Raw genomic sequence first — 22669 nt, forward strand, 5'->3', positions numbered from 1 at the left:
AATAATCCTATAATACATGTTAGAATAGCCCAACTATACAAAGTCCCTATAAGAATATTATAGCACTATTGTAGGGACTTGAGGCAATATAACGATACCATAGGAGATAATAAAATATGCCATAAGGTACGACCTAATTCCCTCTAGGAATATGCTATTATAGGAATATCATAGGCATAGCATAGAAGATAAAAGACACCATAAGGTACAATAAGATCATTATAAACTAAATATCGAGCACCACAAACGCACTATAATTCCCTATAGGAATAATATAGTGTTTTTTCGTTAAGGATGTTTTGAAGGTGTTGTTACAGTGATGCCACTGAATTAATAAAGACTCAGTGAAGCATTTCACCAGTGACAGAGGAACACACACACACATACACCTGCTCACATTACTTCCTGCTTCTCTTTCCTTATATAACAGCAACTGCAGTCAGCTCCTCCCCAGTACAGTAGGATCTACAACAAAACTAAGAAAAATGTGTAATGCTGATAATGGCTGAAGTTTTAAATCAAAATATTTAATATCATAGTAGTAATATGGGCCCTGAGACAATGTGCAATGATGCTGGCAGCACTAATATCTGGCAGGAAAATACCTTTTATTCAAAATACCAGCGCATTACAAACAAATGTACAAAACAGCAAACAGTCAAATTTAAACATTGGTAGTGGATCGTACGTTTATGTAAGTGAGGAAAAGACAGATACACCACATTGTGCACTACCTGTGTCTTTAAAATCCAAGGTTGATGGCCACACTGTGTAAACATCAAACAAGGAGCACATTGTATGTGGGTGTCACCAACAACCATCATTGTAGAATAAAAATAAACAAACAAATAACTAGTGTCCCTGTCAGCTCAGAGCTCACAAAACAAACTTCTGTCTAACAATCAAGTCTTGATAGTGTGAATGCACCGTACTGAGGTATCAGATGTGTGTGACCCCTTGTCCCTTCACCTTTATTGGAGTAATGTGAGAGAGAATGGTCTAAATCTGTGTTCAAAATGACACCAATCATCCGTTTTTTACTTTGGCTCAATGCAGACAAAGGGAGAGGCAGAGGAAATTGCATACAACTATGGAAATACATGAAGATGGGGATTAAAAAAGGCATGCCACCATCTTTTTGGCTGCTTAAATCACAGAGCATTCCATAAGAAGATCTGTCCAACAGGGAGTTGGAAGAAGTTGCATTAAATATGTTCTAGTTTGGAAAACACATACCATCAGCAGTATTTTCAGCAGAAGATTTGGCTCATAGCAAAATAATATGAAATACTAAGAATGCTCATCTGATGCTTGAGGTTTACCATGCAAACCAGTTGCAACCATTCCTACATTTCAAATTCAGAAAAAAAAAAAAGATGACGATTGATCAGAATTACAAAGGAGAGAAAAACCATCCAAATTTATTGAGTTACTTTGGTTCTACCATGTTTTCATTGGAAAGAAATAAAATATTAAAAGAAATCTAAAATACGGCCTAAATCTACAAGGCACATGTGCAAAAATTAAAATAAAGAAAATTCTTGTCTTAAATATTAGATCAAACATTTATTTTAACGTGAAGGCGTCCTTGTTGACAAATCAATGTCACTCTTCATGAGAATAAGAAAACAAAAAGTCACTAACGGTGTATTTACACCAGTTCATTTGACGTGGCACTGGGCAAATAAGGAGAATGGGGCAAGGCAGGTCAGGAAGTTACAGGTTTTCTGACTTGCATCAACAGTCAATCCAGTGGCATCATTTCAGTGAGGAAGCAGGCAGCCAAGTGACATGACAACAGCGTCCTACAGGAATCTAAACCCACTGCTCCATGTGCTGCAGACGATGATGCAACTCTCTCCTCCCAGCAGTCAGTCAGCAGAGCTTTAAAAACATCCTGGCACCTGATGCCACACCAAAGGCTTTGGGACCTGTAGCCCTTGGCAACATATTGCTCGTCAGTGGTCTGGGGACATCTCCGTGGCAACGTCACTGGATACGAGAGACTTCCTCCGAGGCGGTTCGTTGATGCAGTCTTTTCTGCCACAGGGCCGATGGGCAGTCTGTGGGAGCGTCACTGCGGCGTTGCCGTCCGATTGGCCATCGCAAAGTTCTGCTGCAGCACCATCAGTGAACTGCGGAGCTGGGAGGAAAAGAAGAACTGACTCAGCAAGTAGAAACACCTGTTTTCCTAATTTGAGAGCATCTCGGACAGGTAAAAAGAAAGAAAATAGTACTGTAAAGCAGGTATGCATTTATATGATGGACTCCTGAAACTTTCTTTCTTAGGCTGCTGGTTCTAAATAGAAAAGCTATCCAACGGAGAAAACAAAACGTTATTGGGTCACTAAACAGACTGTCAGACTCACCTGCTCTAAAAGGGTGATGGAGTCCTGGAGGACAGCTTTCAGCAGGTGCATCTCCTCTCTGGACCTGTAGCCAGGTCCCTGTCTGGGACCATAGTCAGGAGTCAAGCTGCCAAAACATAGAAAGATAATTATTCTGATGTGAAAAATTATGTTCATGCTTACTGCTACACAAAAGGTAGAGAAGAGAAGTCTTTACAGAGGCAGAAGCGGAAAGTTGAAGGAGGCGAAAGAGGAATTAAATGAAGGATGTGAGCGGTAAAGAGAAAGAGAGTGAAGGAGTATTGTGTCACATAACAGTCACTTATATAACCACGTGTACTGAGGCTGACAAGCCTCTCACAAACCGGCAGTTTCAACATTGTGAGTCATAAGAACAAGAGCTCTCTTCTATGTGCCATCCCTCCCTCCCTCCCCAAGCCCATCCACCCACACCTTGACTCCTCCTTTCTGAGTGATCATGCTGACTACTGATATAGTTTGTCTCTCTATAACAGGATAAATCAGAGGGGGAAAAAAAAAGAAATGCTCATGATGCGAGGCAGCAGCAAGGTGTCTGACCTGGGCTCGCTCCTCTCCCTCAGTCGGTGCTTGGTGCTCAGGTACATGCGGTGAGCCACGTCCTCCATGGCCCACAACTTGAAAAACAGGCCCAGGTTCAGCACCGTCAGAATCAGCAGACTGAGGAACAGAGTGCACAGAGGTTAAAGTGGCCACTTGTGTACACACAGACACAGAAAGAGAGAGACAGAGAGGGATAGGGACACCTCATTAACACCAGAAATCCACAAGCATTACTTTCTTCCTAATCAAGAGAGTTTGTGTTCTCTCTTCATCTGGAAACTAAACAGCCCCTGCATTTAATATGCACAGTCAATTCATATTAGTGCGAAAATACATTCACAATGTGCATTCATTATATAAGCAATATAAATCATGTTGACTGACAGGTGTGTTTGCAGGTTGTTTACTTACATCACACTCATCCCAGCCACTATGGTAGTGATGTTCCACCTGTAGGGGCCTTTCATTTCTATGGGGCCTGAAATACAAAAAGGAGAGGCTCAGTGTGAGAAGAGGATAGATCAATATCTGTCTGGCTGTTTGAAAACGAAACCATTTTCAATTTATACTGTACTTCAGTCTAGATAAAACAAGCGTTTTGTTCCACACGTACAAATATTTGCAGATATGAAAATAAAACTCAGTGTAGAAAGACATTTAAGTCATTATCTATCTAAAGACCTTTGCTGTTACTAAATACAAACAATTCTGAGGATGAAAATATCTATACAGTTGAAATACAACTTTACATTGTTCTGGAACAAAACTGTTCAAATATAAATTGAGCAGTTTAAATCATCCCTCATCATGTACCCATGTTGCCGTCTCTGTGCTGCTCAGAGTCTGGCCCGTACTGCTTGATGGGCTTCATGTGCTCCTGCAGAGTCCGGCTGTAAGTCCGCCTCCTCCTCCGCAGCCCGCCCATCTTCCCGGAGTCTCCGCCCCCTTGGTTCAGCTCCGCTTCCTCCTCCAGCAGTTCTGCTTCTGTGCCGTGACATCAGGAGGCCACAAAGAGTCAGGCACCAATAGACGCGGGGGGCAGACACAGTAAAAAACACCGTTCGGTTTCAAGGGTCACAAAGGCCTCGCTATATTTACACACCGATTGATCAGACAAGGATTACAGGGAAAAACACTTCTGCTTAATGGATAATTGAATGACAATAAAACCCCTCTGGAAAAGCACATGACTTATGAGATCTGCTTACCATGGAGTGCTCATGTTTTTAACTGATGTGTTGAAGCTTATTATTGCGACTTTTTTTTCCCCCTCATGTGTTTTTACCATTGTATTTTTCTTTTTGATTATTTTTATGTTGTATTGTGTCATATGAAACTCTCTGTATGCCGCCTTTCTTGGCCAGGGCCCACTTGAAAAAGAGATGCAAATCTAAACGTGACGACCCTGGTTAAATAAAGGATAAATAAAAATAGAACGAAGGTTCCCTGCTTGAGCCTGGCATGGTGGCACTTATACGGCCGTTAAGAGGGGCTTTGGGCTGAGGAAGGCAACACTGCTCATTATATTCCCCTTTCACTTCCCTTGCAAATGCAGCTGTAATCTGATTCACTACTGCAGAGCCTGATGTGAAAAAAAAAAAAAAAAAAAAAGAAAAAGAACAGTTCATATCTGATCAGAGTTCAGATCAACCACAGGCTACAGCAAGAAGACAGGGAAGTGCTCTTTTTAGCCTCCCCAGTGTGCGGACGGGGCACGCTACTCACCCAGCTGTCGGAAATAATCTTCTATGCCGCTCCAGGAGTTCTTAGTGATGAAGGACTTGACCAGACCCCACGGCTGCTTCTTGTACTTCACATCAGTATAGACCCTGACAGCACAAGATAAGCTCCATTTTAATTCTACCCACTTACAATACAAAAATAAACCCATCAAATGAATAAATGAATATACAAATGTTACCTGAGCCGACACTTGCGCTTCGAGTTGCGTATGATGCAGTATCGATTTTGAGTGTAGAAGTAATCGTGGTAGGGAACGTCGTGAGTGTACACCTCAGCATCCACAAGGTAATACTGACCCTCCCTGGACTCTTTGTACAAGATCTGAAAGATAAATGGAGTTCAAATATATACTGAGCCATAATCATCACTAAAGCATCCTTTATTCGTCCATTCAAACACGCACACGCTATTCACACCGATGTAAACACACCTGGTTCTCAGTGGCGGTGGAGAACTTCCCAATCAGAGGGTTGCTGATGGTTATTGTGTAATTCAGACTCCTCTTCATGTTTCCCGAGGCTTCTCTCTGCCAGGGATTAAAGTTGGCATCTGGAAACACAAAAGACAACTGTAAACCTCTAATATTACGCATCACACATGGTTATCAAAGCTTTTTGGGTCACAAATCAGCGGGGAATTGGGTGTCGAGGCTGAGGTGAGGAATGGCAGAAAGAATACAGAGAATGAGCAAGACTTACGGGTGATCTTCCTGACTTTCATGAACCTGCGTATGAAGTAGGAGTCGGTGAAGAGCAGCTCGAACATCTTCTCGGCGCTGATGTGGAAGACCTTGTTCAGGTAGAGTCGGCCCTGCACCTGGGACAGACCCACCCGCTCCTCCACTGATGAAGCCAAGAGGGAGAGGAAAAAGAAAAATTGAATCTTACTCCCTTGAGACAATTCACCCTCAATAGCACATAAAACAAACAAAGCACTGCAACTCTCACCTTCCTCGGCGCTCTCGGACCCGGTCTGCTCAGAGAGGGCGTCCACGTTGGCGTTGAGGTCGAGAGAAAGAGAAGAGCGCTTGGAGACCCGTTCCGGAGCCAAGCGGTCGAGCGAGGGAGCAGGACTGCGCCGCTGAGACGGGGTGTTGCGAGATTCATCCTGTTGGAGGACACAAAAAGCACAAAAATGAGTCACGGCTTCACACAGATTTAGACAGGCACAGATCACACAATCTGATGTTAGTACTCCTCTTAAAGAGCGAATCAGAACTAAACTACATTACATCATTTAGCAGATGCTTTTGTCCAAAGCGACTTACAATAAGTGCATTTTGTCAATAGTCAAACCAACTGCATATCACAGTCTTCATCAGTTAAGCCTTTAATAGGAATAAGTAGCATTTGTAGAATCATTTTTTATTTTTTTATTTATTAAGAGTAGAAGGGGAAGAAGATTGTTACACGTTTTAAATCATGTTTTTTGAGCTGTAAACATGGTTATATTAGCTTCTGTGCTATATACTACAAATTAATTAACTGTACTTAATTTGAGCATTTTTCTAATTAAGTCCTGCATCTGTTTCTAGGGGCAGAAAATCGTTGTTGCATTCTGTTCTCTATGGGCTGAAACTTTCAACTGTGTTGCACTTCTGGCCACACCTCAATCTGTGATGTCAATACAGGTATTTCACCTTTGGTAGCGTCAAATGCTTCGTGATCATAAAATTGTTTCCGCCCCAAGTAGAGATGGGTGATCAGTTATCACAGTCACACACCAATATTCACTCTTGCTCCCCACCACACTTTTTCCTCTTCTTTAAAAATTGTGTATCAGGCGGACACTGGCTGAAAACAGTGTGTTTACACACTCTTTCAAGACTGCTCTTCATACCATGTTGCCAGAGTTTGTGCTCGGTGAGATGAGGAGGGAAGGCACGTCCTCCCCGTGGGGCGTGGAGGTCTCGGTGGGACCCTGCTCCACACCAGGCAGGCGAAGGGAAGGGGTCCGCTCCAGACGGCCCAGGCTGTCTTCCACACCAGGCCTCATGGTCAGGCTGCAGGCAGACAGACGTGTGTCAAGCTATATTTAAGTATGTTAATATGTGTGTGTGTGTGGGTGCGTGTGTGTGTGTATGCTTACCTGGTCTGCGTGATTGATTCTGCTGATACCTGCAAGCTCTCCATCTCTTCATGGCTCAGGCCCAGGTCGTTCCCATAGTGCTGTTTAACCATCAGCCACAGTTCCAAGCTCGTCAGAGGCTGAAACAAGAAGAAGAGGAGGCAAGGGGTCACAAAGACATGAAAATAACAAACACAAGGCTTGTTTGGAAATCCAGTTGTGGCAGATATCTTCCTCTTGCCCAATGAGGCCTCGCCTTTGGCCAATAATGTCGTCATGTGACTAGGAAGAGCACAATGTTAAGTATTTGAAGTGGCTGCAATTAATCTGGAAACACTAATGTTAGCATAAATATAATCTACAGTCCGACCTGCATAGGTGAGCAATACAAACCCTATTGTCTGTCCCAACCGGCCTGATACTCATCTTACACTCCTGTCTGTGTAACCCATGACTGCCAAGTGAACAATTCAACCAAAACAACAGCAACCTATTTCTGGATCCCCTGAATCACACCGCGCGACCAAAAACCAACGCACCTGCGGTCGCAGCTGTTGAGCGGAAACAATCAGCCTCAGTTTTTACACGACCAAACAAACCAGATTAAACTAGATGTGGTGTTCAAACTATAGTCAAATAGATAAATCCAAACTACGCGTGTAATAAACTAATAAACGGATTAAACGCCTCTTTAATAGGACATGTTTTTTGCCATATGGTACTGCAACAGCTGATTCAGCCTGTTTAGGTTTAAAACCATTCAAAATCAAGATAATGGTTAACACCTGGTTATATAGGCTACACTTACTTGTCGGTGGACTTTTCCCTGTCTTGGCCGGCAGCTGTGCACCTAGCAGGTTGGTGGACTGTGATCTGGTAACCTGGACGCACCGCGCATATAATTCACCATTCAGGAAGTCATGGCTTTCAGCTCCTCTGACAATTGTTGAAAAAATGACGCGCCGCCCAGATGCATACCGAGATAAATTAGATAAAAGCTCGCCCTGCCTGTCGAGAGTCAGGCTCACACGGTCAGGACAGGTCTTTGTTTTGATGTAGTTGCTCCGAAGTTTCGGCTTAAAGGCAACTGGTGCGTCAAGGGCGCTCTCTCGCTCTGCGGCAGGTAGTCACTTTATGTAAATTGGCTCTCGTGGCCACACCCGCAGAGGTCAATGAACTTTTAACAGCGGTGTTTACAGGTGTTTGTGCTTCAAGTCCCAGGAGAGACACAGCCCCTGTAGGCGCTATATAGGTAGGCAGCACAGTGCATAAAATATAATGCTGTCATCACCCGGGACGAAATAGCATAGGCATATAAAGAAAAAATCAGAAAAGCACTTTACTTTATTTTCCCTTAAAATACCTTATCTTACATCTGTATAATGCAGTTTAATACTACTTAGATATAGGCTATGAATTAACATTAGAAAACTTGGGTAAACTCTATTCTCTATTGTGCAAATTAAAAAGTTGGTAAGCTGAGTTTAGGTGAGTTTATTTTTAACTACATCCCTGACATACAGGTAAATTATTGCAGAATACAGTAAACACTGAAACATCAGTGTATATCACTTGTAACAATAAGCAATAGATGATTTATCTCACCCATGGGCGATCCTGTCGCTACATGTAGATCTTTACCCTACTTGCAATAGCAGAACAGCATTGATATAACCTCTAGGAAGACACAGTCAGTGGCCAGGGCAGCATGATTTGTACTCTGGACTGATTAGATAAGTGCTGCGAAATGGGGTGAAGTCACAGACCTGCTTTTGCTGTGGGAGCGCTTAGTCACAGGTTTCAAGGTATTGAACAACAGATAAATATTACTGTGGTTCTAGCAAATGCCAGAAAAGTAAATGTCAGTGTGTTGTCGACAGTCCCTCTGTCATATCTCTGGATTAGTGTAGTTAGGATTGTACTACTGTGTGTAATGCCTCACACATGTGACTGAGGTACAAAAGAGGGACTGTTACTGCCCCTGCATGGGTAATGGGAACTCCTACATGGTGTATAGACATTGTACCTACAGTATCCATGTCAAACTGATAAGAAGTGGCTGCCACTATGTGATAGGAGGGGATGGATGAGTGTCTGGAGTGAGGAGGTGTGTATGAGGTGACATCAGGTGAGCGGGGAACTTACCTTGTCCATCAGTGTGTTTTGCCACATGCGGAAAACACCCTGATAACTTTTCTCTCTTGCCGAGAAGGAAGTGAAGAACAGCTGTGGGTGAAGACGTGAGGCGATAAAAATATAGTAATGGATTATGGGTTTATTAACCGTGAAATAACTTCTGAATGACTGCTCACTTCTGATGATAGTCACGCACAAAAGTTTAGAACAGACTGAGTGAGAGTTCAGAGTGAACACAGGCTAGAGACAGTAGACTGCGATACCTTCTCTGTGCTTGTGCAGATCTGGATGGCGTTGGGAATCAGCCGAGCCGTTTTCTCTCTGCTCATAGCCATGATGTGTTTAAGACTCAGCATAATCTAGATAATGACACAGCATAAAGGTGAAAGGTTACGATACAGCAGTCAGAACACACGCTTATCAATGAAGGCCATAAATAAAGAATCCACTCTCACACTGTTAGATCAATCTGTGATGTTCAATGTATTCCAGGAGTTATTGTGTGTAATTTACTTTTTGGTGTAGGCTACCCACTGTCCCTCAACCAGCCAAAATGGCGGCTCTAGAAAGAAGCCCTTGCTCTTTGATCCTGAGGGACTGACACCTTGAAACCTGGCATACTGATGATGTTTTAGATAGCTGAAAAATCTTCTGCTATCAAACTCCATTGTAGCTGCTGGAAATATCTCGACATGACATCACATTGTCAATGTTTGGCCAGTTAGCCTTTGAGAATAAGAAAAACACACCACCAAAAAAACAAAAAAAAATCCAATAAGAATTGCATTTCTCAATTTCATAGTATAATTTAACAAAGGACCTGTTAATGCAAAGTTACCCAAATTATTATAACTGTCAGCATTGTAGAAATTTGACTAACACCCTTTGAGAAACTCTTTCTCTGGTTGTCAAGAGAACCAAACATTTACAATTCCAATCTACTTCCTGGTGCAAGTGTTGTCACCTACACCCAGGTTTTAATTAATGCTCTAATTGGTCGACAGTATGCATAATTAATCAGGTGTCCCATAGTCTGTCAGACAATAGCCAGCCAGCTATTCCAAACAAGCCAAAATCTCCGTGCCCCCATTGTGCTGAAGTTCCAAATCTGGATATTTGTTCCCCAAAGATAGAAATATTGGCTTTGTAGCTTTGTACCATAACCATCAAAAACTGAAAAAAATATGCTCATTCTGTTAGAAATCAACATCAAACTTTTCCTGAGTTGAAATCATTGCACTGGATATTTATGTAGTTACATGAAAATAAAACTATCCTGCACATATATGTTTGTACTTGTTTATATTGGTTGCTGTTGGCTTTCTTCGCAGTTTACCCATCCTTTTATTTACGACTACATCACTGTGTATAGTCAGTGAGCCTCTCCACTGTACACTCCCCTCCCTCCGCCCCTCCACCCCTCCCTCTCCACCTCAGAGCTTCCTCCTCGTTACCTTCGTCCCCCAGAACACATTGCTGTAGAAGCAGAGCCAGTTCTCGGAGAGGTAGAGGCGTCCCTGAAGGAGGATGTCACGCTGCAGGGCACATGGGTAGTCTGAGGAAAAAATAGATAAGGCAGGTGAGGCAGGTAAATGACCCATACAAATGAGCTTGCCTGAGGTGCTCTAATATACACTGTATATAAAACAGGTCACTGTGGAGAGATTAATGAGGAGACAACTATACAGCGTTTTGCAGATGCAGCAAATATGTAACAACTTATAACTTTGTGAATTGGAAAGAAACTTGCGAAAACAGGTAGCTTTTGAGGGAAAGGGAGAAGCAGAGAAGGTTTTCATAGAACTAGAGCAGCATTTTTATAACTTTTTGGGTTGGGAGACTGGAGAATAGCTGTCTGCTTGTCTTGGGACAAGGCAAGCAATGATATCATATGCTAAAAAGGACTGATTACATGAGCTAATTATGTTTAAAGTAAAACTACATTGTATCTATTTCAACTAACTAGCTCAAGAACTGCTAAACAACACCCTAGGAACAAGGGTTAGACTGATATATTTGCTGATACATCGGGCCAATATTGGCCTTTTTTGTTTTAATTTTCAGCCAGTGTTACTCACCCACTATGAGCCTCTCTGACTCTGGTAGTTCTCTGAATAACTTCTTAAATTCCTCAAACCTCTGTTTGTAGGTAGTGGGAGGGGCTTGAGGAGCCGCAAGACACTGTGCCTGAGGATCAGAGGCCTGGTGGACGAGATGTGAACGTTACTGAGACAGTAATATTTATAAAATCCCACAATTTTTTTTTTTTTTTCAGTCTTGATGGAAGAAACACTGTTGTATAACATACAAAATACTGACCACTCTCATTCATAGGCCATCCTTGTATTAGTCTTGGAATTGTCCTTATTATATAAAATGAATTAAGAGGGAATTAAGGGAAGAAACTAAGAGTAAGAAGTAAGAAGTGAGTGAGAAATAAACTGCAGTGTGTTTGAGCGGATGAAAAACATCATCAGCCCTTGAGCTTTGGGCTTTGCATCAGAAAGGCAGCAGCAATCCCACTTGTGTGTGATGAAATGATTTCAACTGTAGCAGCACGTTGTGTAATGGATGTTATAGTTGAAGCCACTAGAGGGCAGTCAGAATTGATGGTTATTGTTTCATTAAGTAACAGAGATGTAGAAGTGGATGATAAAAGTCAATGATGTCAAGGATCTATTAGTCCCTATGTGATGTGTATGCAAAGTAGTGGCTTAATTTCATGAGTATGAGTATCTTTATTGAATATGACAGTAAAGTGGCATTTTTTTACCTCCTCTTCATCTGAGCTCCACCTGACATCCGCCGCGGATGTTGTATCGTCTGTAACATCATCACCGCCCACTCCTGACCTGCTGGATGCCTGGTCCATCTGGTCTGCTGCACTGGTTACATAAAAAGATGCTATGTGATCATCTCAACCCTGCAAATCTGTTCCAAAATGCTGTGGATTGCCATCTTTAAATCATCAGATCTCTTCAGTCATGTCATAATAAGCAGAAACTGTGGGATGTGTAGGTCCTTTGAGAGTTTGACAACATATGAATACACCTTTGGACCTTGGTGAATGTCACCAAACAGGGCTATTCATCAGCACCACAGGGGAAGACATGTTCACTGGAGAACAGAACTGGTTGGTCTTGTGGAGCCACCCTGGAGAAATTGTAGCCAGGCAACACACAGCCTTCAACCTACATACATGACCACCTTTCTGGACACCAATGGTAAATTATTCAGGTAGAAAGGTATTGTTATGAGTATTGATTTACCATTTATATTACAAAGTTACAGCTTCAGAAATCTTGGAATTTTGCATAGAATCACAGATCAAATCTCTCTCTCTCTCTCTCTCTCTCTCTCTCTCTCTGTGTGTGTGCACTTTAAGATTGCGCAACTGATAGAAACCACTGGATGTCAAGTCATATCAGACAAAACAAAGTCAAGCTCTGTTTCCAAAATGACAAAACGCTCCCTATCAGATCAGTAAAGCCACATGCTGATGTCAAACTTATGCGTAAAATAGCTTGGCGCACAATGGCAAAAGCGCACGGGCGCATTGCATCTTAGGGTGCTCAAATGCAGGCTAACTTCCAGTCCTGTGAGAAAACTATTATCACTGAGCATTTGTCACCTACCTGGCACGGACTGGACCCACGATGCTTATCCTCTATGTGCGTCCTCAGTGATAAAGTCAGGAAAACAGCGTCTGCTCCACTCTGCTCTCAAATCATTAGTGTATTGCCCTCATTGTGCTATCCACGATTTCCGTTCGCCTGGTTACAGGTGCGACAAATGGACATCTCATCCTGCTAGGGGAACACACCTTTAGGGAGTTGTCACCTCTTTTCTGCTCATGCTCATTGGTCTCTGCATACTTGGTGTAAACAGTCGAAAGGGCTCCAAAAATAACCTCTTCCTTCCTTCATCCAGGAGTCTTCTTGAGTACAACCAGCTCCCAATTACAGACTATGCCATAGATTTTTGTATTCCAAGTCGAAATACCGCAGTTTAAGATCAGTTTTGTTGGCTAGAATCAGAGTTTAAGGAAAGATCTTTTTTTTGACACATTAAAATATATATTAAAGAATAGTTCAGTTCATACTACTTTCATTAATAATTGCATACACTAAAATAAGCCATAACCTTTTTTGTAATTATTTTTCTTGAGATAATTTCTATCCACCAAGCATCATGACAGGGAAGGCAGTGTGCTGGAGATACAAGATTCCAGAGTATGAGCGATATGCAGAGAAACCAGTTCAACAAAAAGTGTAGCAACATTGAACATCAGTGAAGACAATGAGGCCACACAGGCACACACACACACACACATCATGATTTTTCCCCACATTTTAATTCTTTGGGAGTAACATTATGTAAGTATTGGACAGTTGAGCGTCGGAGTCCGACTCTTACACATTCACACAGCAAATACACAACACTGCACAGCTTGAAACAATCATAAAAACAAAAAGAAAGAACAACAAAGCCTTCACGTCAAAATGCTGGCAATAAATAGACTGATCTTATTAAATTTATCTTCAATACTCTTCTGTACAGATGGTCTATGAATGACAATTACATCAACTGAACAATCCTCTTCAGGAAGACCAAACACGGCTACAGACAGAAATCATGTAAACAGCAAGAAAGAAACGGGGTGAAGAGATCCCTCTTGCATACATACACACACACAAACACACACATACACACACACACACACTCAGATCGATGACCATGCAGAGGATCCAGAGTAAGCCTATGTGAGGCAACAGATAATCATGAATACAGTACATCTTTCTCTTTTCCCTCCACATGGAACTGCACAGACACACACACACACACATACACACACTCACAATCAGTCACAAAGGGGCACGGCGGAGCACAGGTTTTGGGAATACAAGGTGGTGGAATGTGATTCTGCAGTGGAGGGGTCAGAGATGAAAAGTGGAAAGGTGAGAGGTGGAGGCCTATTCCTCCAAGGTGCGGAAGGAGTTCTGCATGTCCTCCAACAGCTGGCCGTACTCCGCCTTGATCTTAGCCTCTCCATCCTTCGCCGGGTCCTGTTCCAACACAGAAAAAAAAAATACAGTTAAACAACATGCATAGCAAACAAGAGGTTCAGGTCATAGTACTTGTTTTCATGTGCTTGGAGTACCTGACGGGTGGAGTTTACCGCATCAGGCACAGTTCAAACAGTGTGAGGTAAACTGTCTATTCTTGAGAAGTACACTTAATTGACTTTCAACTACGTTGTTGTGATTGTCTCAACTTCCAGGAGCTCAATTTATTGTGGCAAACTCCACCTAAACAGACTCAAACAATACATAAACTTGTATGTAGATACTATCCAGCCAATGCATATAGAGAACTCATAGTGTAAAAAAAAGACACACACATAATACAATATATAGATAAAGACTACGAGATGGAATTTAACTTTTTTAAATGTGAAATTTAACAAACAGTAACCACGAGAAAGAGGAGACCTGTGGAAACTGTTGGAGGCACAAACACACACCTTAAACTTCATGGAACTGATCCGGTAGAGGATTTCTCCCATGTGCTCCTTGATCATGGCCCAGGTGATCTTGTTGTCACTCTGAGCTGTGGTCTCCACCGCGTGCCGCGCCATGTCGTAAAAGGCTATCATGTTGGACAGAACGCCCACCGTCTTATAGAAGGGACAGAACCTGAGGAGGTACACAAAAAAAAGGCAGTTATGAGCTCTTTTGACTGACTAACTGATTTTTCAAATTTTTTAAACCATTAAGCCTTTTTGAGCAATACCCTCCTTCACATTCACAGAATACCTCACTCTTCACCCCTCGGACTCAGTGACTTCTGGACAGTGAGTAAAGTGGGACTAAATAAGTGAGTGAGTAGCTGGGTATAATGTTACCTGTCATAGGGAGTGTAACCGTTTTGCTGCAGGAAGTCGTCTTTGAGCAGCTTAGCCACCTCCAAGGTGATCTTATCCGTTTCTGCCAGCGATGCCTGTTACAATGACAATCAGGTGTGGGGCTCTCATTACATTACACCATCATTACATCTCCTCTGTCCTTTTTGATCACTGTACTTGATTAATGTGTTAATCACTCTGCTTTTATGTACAATGAGATGAGGAATCATGTCAAAATTACCTTTCCGACCAGCTGCACAATTTCAGCCAGGTCCTCCTCCTCCTGCAGGATCTCCTTGGCCTTGGTGCGCAGAGGCACAAACTCAGGGAAGTGCTTGTCGTAATACTCATCCAGAGCACGAGTGTACTTGCTGTAGCTGATCAGCCAGTTGACGGAGGGGAAGTGCTTCCTCTGAGCCAGCTTCTTATCAAGACCCCAGAACACCTGAGAGAGGAAAGGAAGGGGGTAATGTTAAGAACTAAGCACCCATGATAAACAAAGCGGATCTATTTAATAAGGATGACGCAGTGTGATCATTTACCTGTACAATACCAAGGGTGGCTGAGGTGACAGGGTCAGAGAAGTCACCACCAGGAGGCGACACACTGAGGAGACACAAAGCATTTTAACATCACTTATCTTTGTTTTTCTTATAGTCCATAGACGATAAGTAGAGCACGGCCTCCCTCTAGTAATAGATAATAAGTTGTACTCACGCTCCCACAATACTGACACTGCCCTCTCTCTCGGGGTTGCCCAGACATTTCACCCTTCCAGCACGCTCATAGAAGGAGGCGAGACGAGCACCAAGGTAGGCAGGATAGCCACTGTCTGCAGGCACACACACACACACACACACACACACAATGCAAGTTTAACTCAGCCAACACTATACATGTCTGACTGGTATTTGTGCTTTTCTACTAGTTTATGATCACAAATGAGGTGAGAGGGGTGAATACTGCATCGTCATACTGGCTTTCCAGATCAAATACAAAAAGGTACTAGCTCCACCTTGTGGGGAATTCAAGCATCAAAAAGAAAAACAAAACAAAAAAAACACAGGTGGCAAGTGGTGCTGTAGTTATCAAATTCCTTGCTGTGGGAAGCTTGTATCTGCCTTTAGGTTTTAATAATCTCCAGCAGGATCCATACTTACCAGCAGGCATCTCAGCCAGACGGCCAGAAATCTCCCTGAGAGCCTCGGCCCAACGGGAGGTGGAGTCGGCCATCATGCTCACATTGTATCCCATGTCTCTGAAGTACTCAGACAGCGTGATCCCTGGCAAGACACACAATTCATTTGAGTTAATTTACAAGCAATCTCAAAAAGAGAGCGAATGAGTCATCTTTTAAAATGCTTTCATTGTATGCTTTATTATACTTCATTGTTCTGTGAATGGAAGGAGATGTGATTAGATAACAACTTTGTAAGTGATCAAAGCGTGTGTCCCGGGGCCAGTTAGGTTAATGAGTATTCTGTGAGCCATGTGACTTGTTGACAGATACCTGTGTAGATGGAGGCTTCTCTGGCAGCCACAGGCATGTTGGAGGTGTTGGCCACCAGCGCTGTTCTCTTCATGATGCTCTCAGTCTTCCCATCCACCTCCATGGTCAACTGTTGGCCAGACACACTCATCGTCAAATCATCCCGAACACCAATCAAAGTCACGCTAGTCAGTCACAACACACCACGACTATCGGCACCCACCTCAGGGAAATCTCGCAGTACTTCTGACATCTCGTTTCCACGCTCCCCGCAGCCGACGTAGATGATAACGTCGCTGTTGGAGTATTTGGAAAGGGACTGGGAGATGACAGTCTTACCACAGCCGAAGGCTCCTGGGATGGCTGTGGTTCCTCCCTGCACACACCTGCACAGAGAGGAAAGGAGAGAGGGAGAGTGAAGAAAACGTACAGTATAGGAAAACAAAAAGATTAGAAGTGCTACTTGGTACCAGACATGTCTATGGCAGAAAGAAATCACCAGGGGAGGGTCAGAGACTTACGGGAAGAGGGCATCCAGTACTCTCTGTCCGGTCAGCAGTGGGTGATTGGCGGGCAGCTTCTCTGTGACGGGGCGCACTTGTCTGACGGGCCACACCTGCACCATGGTGAACTTCTCCTTCACCCCCTCAAACTCCAGCTCCATCACGACATCCTGACGCACACACACACACATCACACTGTTAACACAAAGCAACATCTAACGGTCAGTTCACGAGCACAGTTGCAGCAGGAGGTGAGAGGAACTCACGTTGACGTCGTAGTTTCCGGGGGGAGCCACATAGGTTACGGTGCCTCTGTTTTTTGGGGGCAGCATGATCTTGTGCTTGATGAGGGAGTTCTCCAGCACCATCCCATAGATGTCTCCCCCTGTGATGTGACTGCCGACCTAAGAGTGAGAGAAAGGGGAAGAATAGACATAGATCAAATTAACTGAATGATTTGAGCACTTGAAGGGAAAGCTCTGAAGTCTGGAAACTGTAACGCAGACACGCACCCGCAGGCTCTTGCTGGGAGAAAACTCCCATTTGAGGTCTCGGTTGAGGGCTCCGATGTTTACACCTCGAGGGATGTAGATGCTTTGTGTGATGTCGTTGATGTCCTTTAGGGGGCGCTGGATACCGTCAAAGATGGAGCCCATGATTCCTGGGCCCAGCTCCACGGAGAGAGGTTTCCCTGTACGCAGCACAGGATCTCCCACAGACACACCAGCTGCACTCGGGCTCAGGAAAATAGGAGTCTGTATCTTTACATATGCACCAGATGATGCATATACTGAATGATGTAGGTGTGTAAACATGTATCCTAAGGTAAAAAAATACACTAGAGGGAGACAAGTGTAAAAATAAGTAAGTGCACTTGAATATTACAGTCAGTATATTACATTTCAGTATGCTTAAAACTAGTTGCATCACTACACACACAGTGTTGGCATCCATCATAATATGGGTGCTTTTCACTTGAAGGCTTATGAGAAGGAACACCAAATGGCCCAAGATGGGAGCTGTGACATCAAGTGAAGTCAAAGAACAGATGGATGTAGCTTAACAAAAGGATACACGTCTCCTCGTAGACCTGGATGGTGGCCATGTCCCCCTCCAACCTGATGATCTCTCCCACCAGCTCGCTGTGTCCCACACGAACCAGCTCGTACATGGCTGCTCCCGCCATGGCTGTGGCTGTCACCACTGGAGGAGAGGGGGAAGAAAAACGAGCCAGGTAAACAGCCAGACTAAACACAGTTAAACGGCACTGCCCCACAAAGCCACAGAGTTTCAAAAGTACTCCATCTTTCATCTCCTGTCCCAACGTAAGTGTTGTTGGTACAGAAGTGGACTGTATATTGTTTAGCAGCATCCATGGGTATCATTTTTGGCTATATGAAATCTTAAACCTATTAACGATCAAGAAAGGGTTGGACATAGATAAACAAGCAAGGTAGTAGGAACCCTGTGTTTATTTTGAAGACTCGATGTTCTGCTGTGGGTCTTGTTGTGTAGTGTTTACTACTCAACTAAAAGCTACCAAATAGGCCCAACCTGCATCAGATTTAAGGCTTGTATCTGGAATCGAATGTGTTATACAAAGTTGAGGAAGAGTGTGATAATGGTGATGGTGTGTATGGGTGTGGCGTGCGGTGGTAACCTGGTCCGGAGACTCCATGAACGTATCCAAACTGGCTCTCTCTCTCCTCATCCCGGATCTTGGGCAGCTTGGACATGTCCATCTTCACAGGCTCGGTCTGACTGTAAAGACATGAGAGGAAATTTGTGAGGGAAACATTAATCAATACAGAAATACAGGCCAGAGGAACGTTAACAGAAGAGAGAAGGGTGCAGGAGAGGTCACTGGTTTCCCCAATAATTGAATTTGCTGCAGTGGTCAAACCTTCTCATCAATGTTCTTTCAACAACATTACATAACGTCTCCATCTAGGCTATATTTGATTTACTGAGAACTTCATTAATGAGCCATAAAACCACTGTGGCTAAAGTGCATTGATTACTGTTTTTACAGTTAATTTAATCTGAGACCACAAAGAGAGTTACTGTCCTGTCTGAGGATTGTGTCAGTATTGACTGGGTGAGTATGAGCACGCTGAACTCCACCTAGGACTGGGTATTTTAGGCAATTTGGGTTTTTTTAATATACGTTTTGCCATTTTTTCCTTTATTTGTTAGTCCACAATGGAGAGAGAAAGGAAGGAGGAACACACAGGGATCAATAGTACCATCTTATCTTAATCACACCATACTGAATTAATTTTATCAATATAAATGCAGGGGGGGAAACAATTAATTATAAAATGAAAGACATCAATCCATTTATGAACATCACTTATCAGTATGTGCTGGTACCTTGGTAGTGGCACCCCCTTCAGTTCACTGTAGCCATGGAAACCACTAGGAAAATATAGCAACATCACAGCTCACGACTCTCAGCATCATAGAGCTAAACTAGGACGCTCCCTCCGCTCTCCCTCCCTCCTCCTCCTAAACTCCAGGGCCAGTAGGAGAGTCAGTGTGACGCAGCAGGCTAACATTAGAGGGGAATCCCACACCAACAGCACTGACTATATATTTATTTCTCTCTCTCCTTCACACATATACATACTGTACACACATGCTCCTTTTTCATACAGAGACTTACAATTGTTTCCCGCAGGACCATACAGGATTTCAACTCTTTATTTTCCTATCTGTAATAATTCTTATTTCTCTGTCACATATTTATATCTCATATCCTCCCTTCACTATCCTACACACTCCGGCTACATGCAGCAGTAGCAGAAACACAATCTGTCATCAGACATGACATGAGTCGATCCCCACAGGCAGCCGACTGCAGGTCTGTGCCAGCATTAAAGAGCAGCTTTATCCTACGATAACTGCATCAGCAGCAAATCAAGGCTATATGCTTGTATTACTTGAATTCGATGTCCCTCATCACTCATTCTCTGTCTGAAACTCATATGGATGTGCCCGCACACACACTATATTCTTATGCCCTTTTAATGTCCTTCCCACAGATTTACACATCTTCCTGTTTACGCTAGGCTGCTTATCCCATCTGTGCAGGAATAAAGCAGCTCCATCAATAGGTCTCTGCAGGAACTACAACAAAGACACCTAAAGGGCAGCACACTGTTCCTGAGGCACAGCAATGAAACACACAGGCCTCTGTTGGTCTAAATTCCCTTACTTAAAACTGTTTATTATGATTGCGTTTTACAAACAGTAGACACATTTAAAGCGATGCTTGCCATAACCACTCACAGACAACCACATTAGAGTAATGTTCATCATAACATAATATTGCAGGATGAGAGTCGCTCTCTGTTCTATTGTGGTAATGCATTAGGTGTTTTTAAACCGTGTCTGAAAACCATACTGCCCTTGTGGGACAATCAAGATTTCAGCTGATTTGTGGTGTTATTAACTGACATTGACTCAATATAATCCAACAACTCCCCTGCTTGGTGTAGGTCTAATGGCCCTTCCCCACCCAACAACAACTGAAATGTTCCTGCAGCTTTGTAAAAGAGCTTCCAAAGAGTAGCATACAGTGGGAAGATAAGATAACAAAACAATGATTAGGCCTATTGTTCCCATGATGAGTTTATTTCAGTTGACAGACCACTGTCTAGCTGCTTGATTAATTCTAACCTGCAAAACAAAAACTTATAAATTTGTTAAATCTTGCAATAATCCTTCTATTACAGCAACATTGCAGTATTTGTTACAGCCTTCCTTACAGGCTTTTACAATCAAATTCTCAAATCATAATTCTAGACACAACAATTCAACATTTAGCCTGTTAATAATTTCCAGCTACATGAGTTACTGGCGAGCATGCTGGGGAACAATATACTACATGACACTTCATCATATGATCCTGGCACATGACTGGCTGGCCACACTCAAAGAGGCTGTTTAAGGAAGTGGAAAACTAGAGTGGGGCAAAACTGGGAAGTTAGAAATATGACTGTGTGTGGAAACACTGGAAATCTTCTCCCCAAGCAACATCTTCCACAGAGACAAAAATGGCCATGGGGCATACTCAAGATCATGTTTCTCCTTCTTTATCCTAATGTTGACTGAAGCTGTTATGTTGGCCAAATATTGTAACTAAGTAGGAGTAGAGCAAGGTGGGAAAGGCCTCATCTTGCTATTAAATGTGAACTTCAAAGTGAAAGAAAAGGTAAATAATAAGCCTACCGACATTTCTCAAACTCAGTCCAGAGACAGGTTAATTTAAATAGATACTGTATACTGCAAGACAAATATTTGCTGGTGCTTGGGACTTAAGACTGAAAAATGCTGGCTTTTGCTTTTCTATCCCCATTCTTTAATGTCTGAGCAAGAGGACATTTAAATCAACACCACTGAGATGCAGGTATTTAGGTTTGGTGTCCATGCAAAAAACGTTGCCTCCTCAAAAATGTTACATGTAAGTGAGATGGCCATGCACAGCAGCGTCCTGACACACTGATGTTAATTGCAAACTTAGCTGATCATATACACATTCATATACGCAGATATGTGCGAATTCGAGTGATTTAACGATCACGACATAGAAATTATCTCGCATGAGATGATAAGACTAGGTATAGGATGACCACGACTCTCTGTCATCCCTATACCGAAAATTAAATCCATCTAAATGAATGACATTCTGTTGAAAATGTCTGACGGTTAAGATTACTCGAAATTGTACCTTATAATGACACAGCAAGCATAGTCTACAATGTGAACAGTCAAGTCATGAATAAGTCCCTCATATGACTTGGCATACATTTTTCATAATTCTGGTTTGATTTGTTTAGTGCAGTAAGAATAACGTTAGCTAGCTCTGCAGATTATTCGGCATTTAAAAAACGACACTGGCAAGCAAGACTGGTCTTGGCCTGGCAGAAAATCGCTGGCTCTGCCATTTTGGCGCAATGGGATAAATTATTTCCCGATCAACACATATTAAAGTGACATTTGGTGTCTGCATTGTGCAATATATTTAGACAAAAATATAAACGTTACCTTCTGGATGTGAACTGGCTTCTTAGTGTCTCGCCTCGAGAGAAATGAGAGGTGCTGCGATGCGTGACAGCAGACAGTGATCAGCTGACTTCATTCACTCGCTGCTCGGTTTTACTGCTGTGCCGCTGCAACCGCCTCCATTTTGGATCCGTCCCTAGCTACTGCAAAGATTTTAGATTAGCATGGTGCTCGTCCACTCTACATCATTATTCGTCTTCAGCCAGTGGGAGCTCTTCGTGCGTTACTGTAATGTTGCTGGCTGTACTTTATAGTTACATTATCCAAATTAATTAATGTAAAATCGTAACATTTAATTTGAATGTTTTTTTTGTTTTGTTTGTTTTTTACATTTTGATGTAATTTCAAGGACCCCCAAATACATGCACATTTGACCACTGACCACATTTGATCATATTTGTCCCAAGGAACCCAAAGAGTTGAGAAAATAATTTCACTGTTAGATATGTGCTCATACAGAAGTGTATATTGTAAGGGGGATTGGGAATTAACAGTGGCAAGAGTGAGACCTGTGATCAAAACACGTCTTATATGGTCTCTCCCAGGCCTAACTTTTTGGGAGTGAAATAACAGAGAAATTTAATTATTTTCTATTTTTCTGGGGACCTCCTGGAAACCTTTCAAGTACACCTGGAGGCCCCCGGACCGCACTGGTCAACAAAGACAAAAAATGAGCAGCCTAGCCTACCTCTCATATAGTGAATATCTTTGCACTGACGTTTGAGCCAAAATGGAGGCGCAATCATGAATTGCTTTTCTTAATTATTTACTCCATCTAGCCCCTGTCTTAATTGCATCTATCTTAACTGAACGAAAAATATCTAAGGCT

At 42.7% G+C, this 22669-nt stretch overlaps 2 protein-coding genes across 4 annotated transcripts; both read right to left on the minus strand.

Moving 5' to 3' along the window:
* Positions 1–506: 506 nt before the first annotated feature.
* gramd1c (GRAM domain containing 1c) lies at positions 507–13076 on the minus strand. 3 transcript variants are annotated; one of them, XM_071913729.2, is made up of 18 exons: positions 12512–13076; positions 11650–11761; positions 10955–11078; positions 10331–10431; positions 9140–9235; positions 8886–8966; positions 6762–6880; positions 6513–6675; positions 5621–5780; positions 5372–5515; positions 5104–5222; positions 4852–4994; positions 4656–4759; positions 3744–3914; positions 3342–3408; positions 2928–3047; positions 2370–2475; positions 507–2143 (listed from the first exon to the last, which is right to left on the minus strand). In XM_071913729.2, the coding sequence occupies exons 2-18, from the start codon at positions 11746–11748 to the stop codon at positions 2075–2077; spliced, it is 1986 nt and encodes a 661-aa protein (XP_071769830.2). In that variant the 5' UTR covers positions 11749–11761; positions 12512–13076; the 3' UTR covers positions 507–2074. The 3 variants fall into 3 exon arrangements, with proteins under 3 accessions (XP_071769830.2, XP_071769831.2, XP_071769832.2); XM_071913730.2 differs by having other exon boundaries at positions 12508–13076; XM_071913731.2 differs by lacking the exons at positions 11650–11761; positions 12512–13076 and adding an exon at positions 11196–11219.
* A 135-nt stretch (positions 13077–13211) lies between these two features.
* On the minus strand, positions 13212–21932 carry atp6v1ab (ATPase H+ transporting V1 subunit Ab). The gene is made up of 15 exons (XM_071913732.2): positions 21823–21932; positions 18434–18534; positions 17848–17976; positions 17286–17500; positions 17040–17177; positions 16792–16943; positions 16494–16656; positions 16292–16400; positions 15942–16064; positions 15499–15613; positions 15324–15387; positions 15023–15226; positions 14782–14876; positions 14401–14572; positions 13212–13942 (listed from the first exon to the last, which is right to left on the minus strand). The coding sequence occupies exons 2-15, from the start codon at positions 18513–18515 to the stop codon at positions 13850–13852; spliced, it is 1854 nt and encodes a 617-aa protein (XP_071769833.1). The 5' UTR covers positions 18516–18534; positions 21823–21932; the 3' UTR covers positions 13212–13849.
* Positions 21933–22669: the final 737 nt, after the last annotated feature.

This window comes from Centroberyx gerrardi, chromosome 22 (genome assembly GCF_048128805.1).
Source record: "Centroberyx gerrardi isolate f3 chromosome 22, fCenGer3.hap1.cur.20231027, whole genome shotgun sequence".
In the NCBI taxonomy this organism is placed as follows: domain Eukaryota; kingdom Metazoa; phylum Chordata; class Actinopteri; order Beryciformes; family Berycidae; genus Centroberyx; species Centroberyx gerrardi.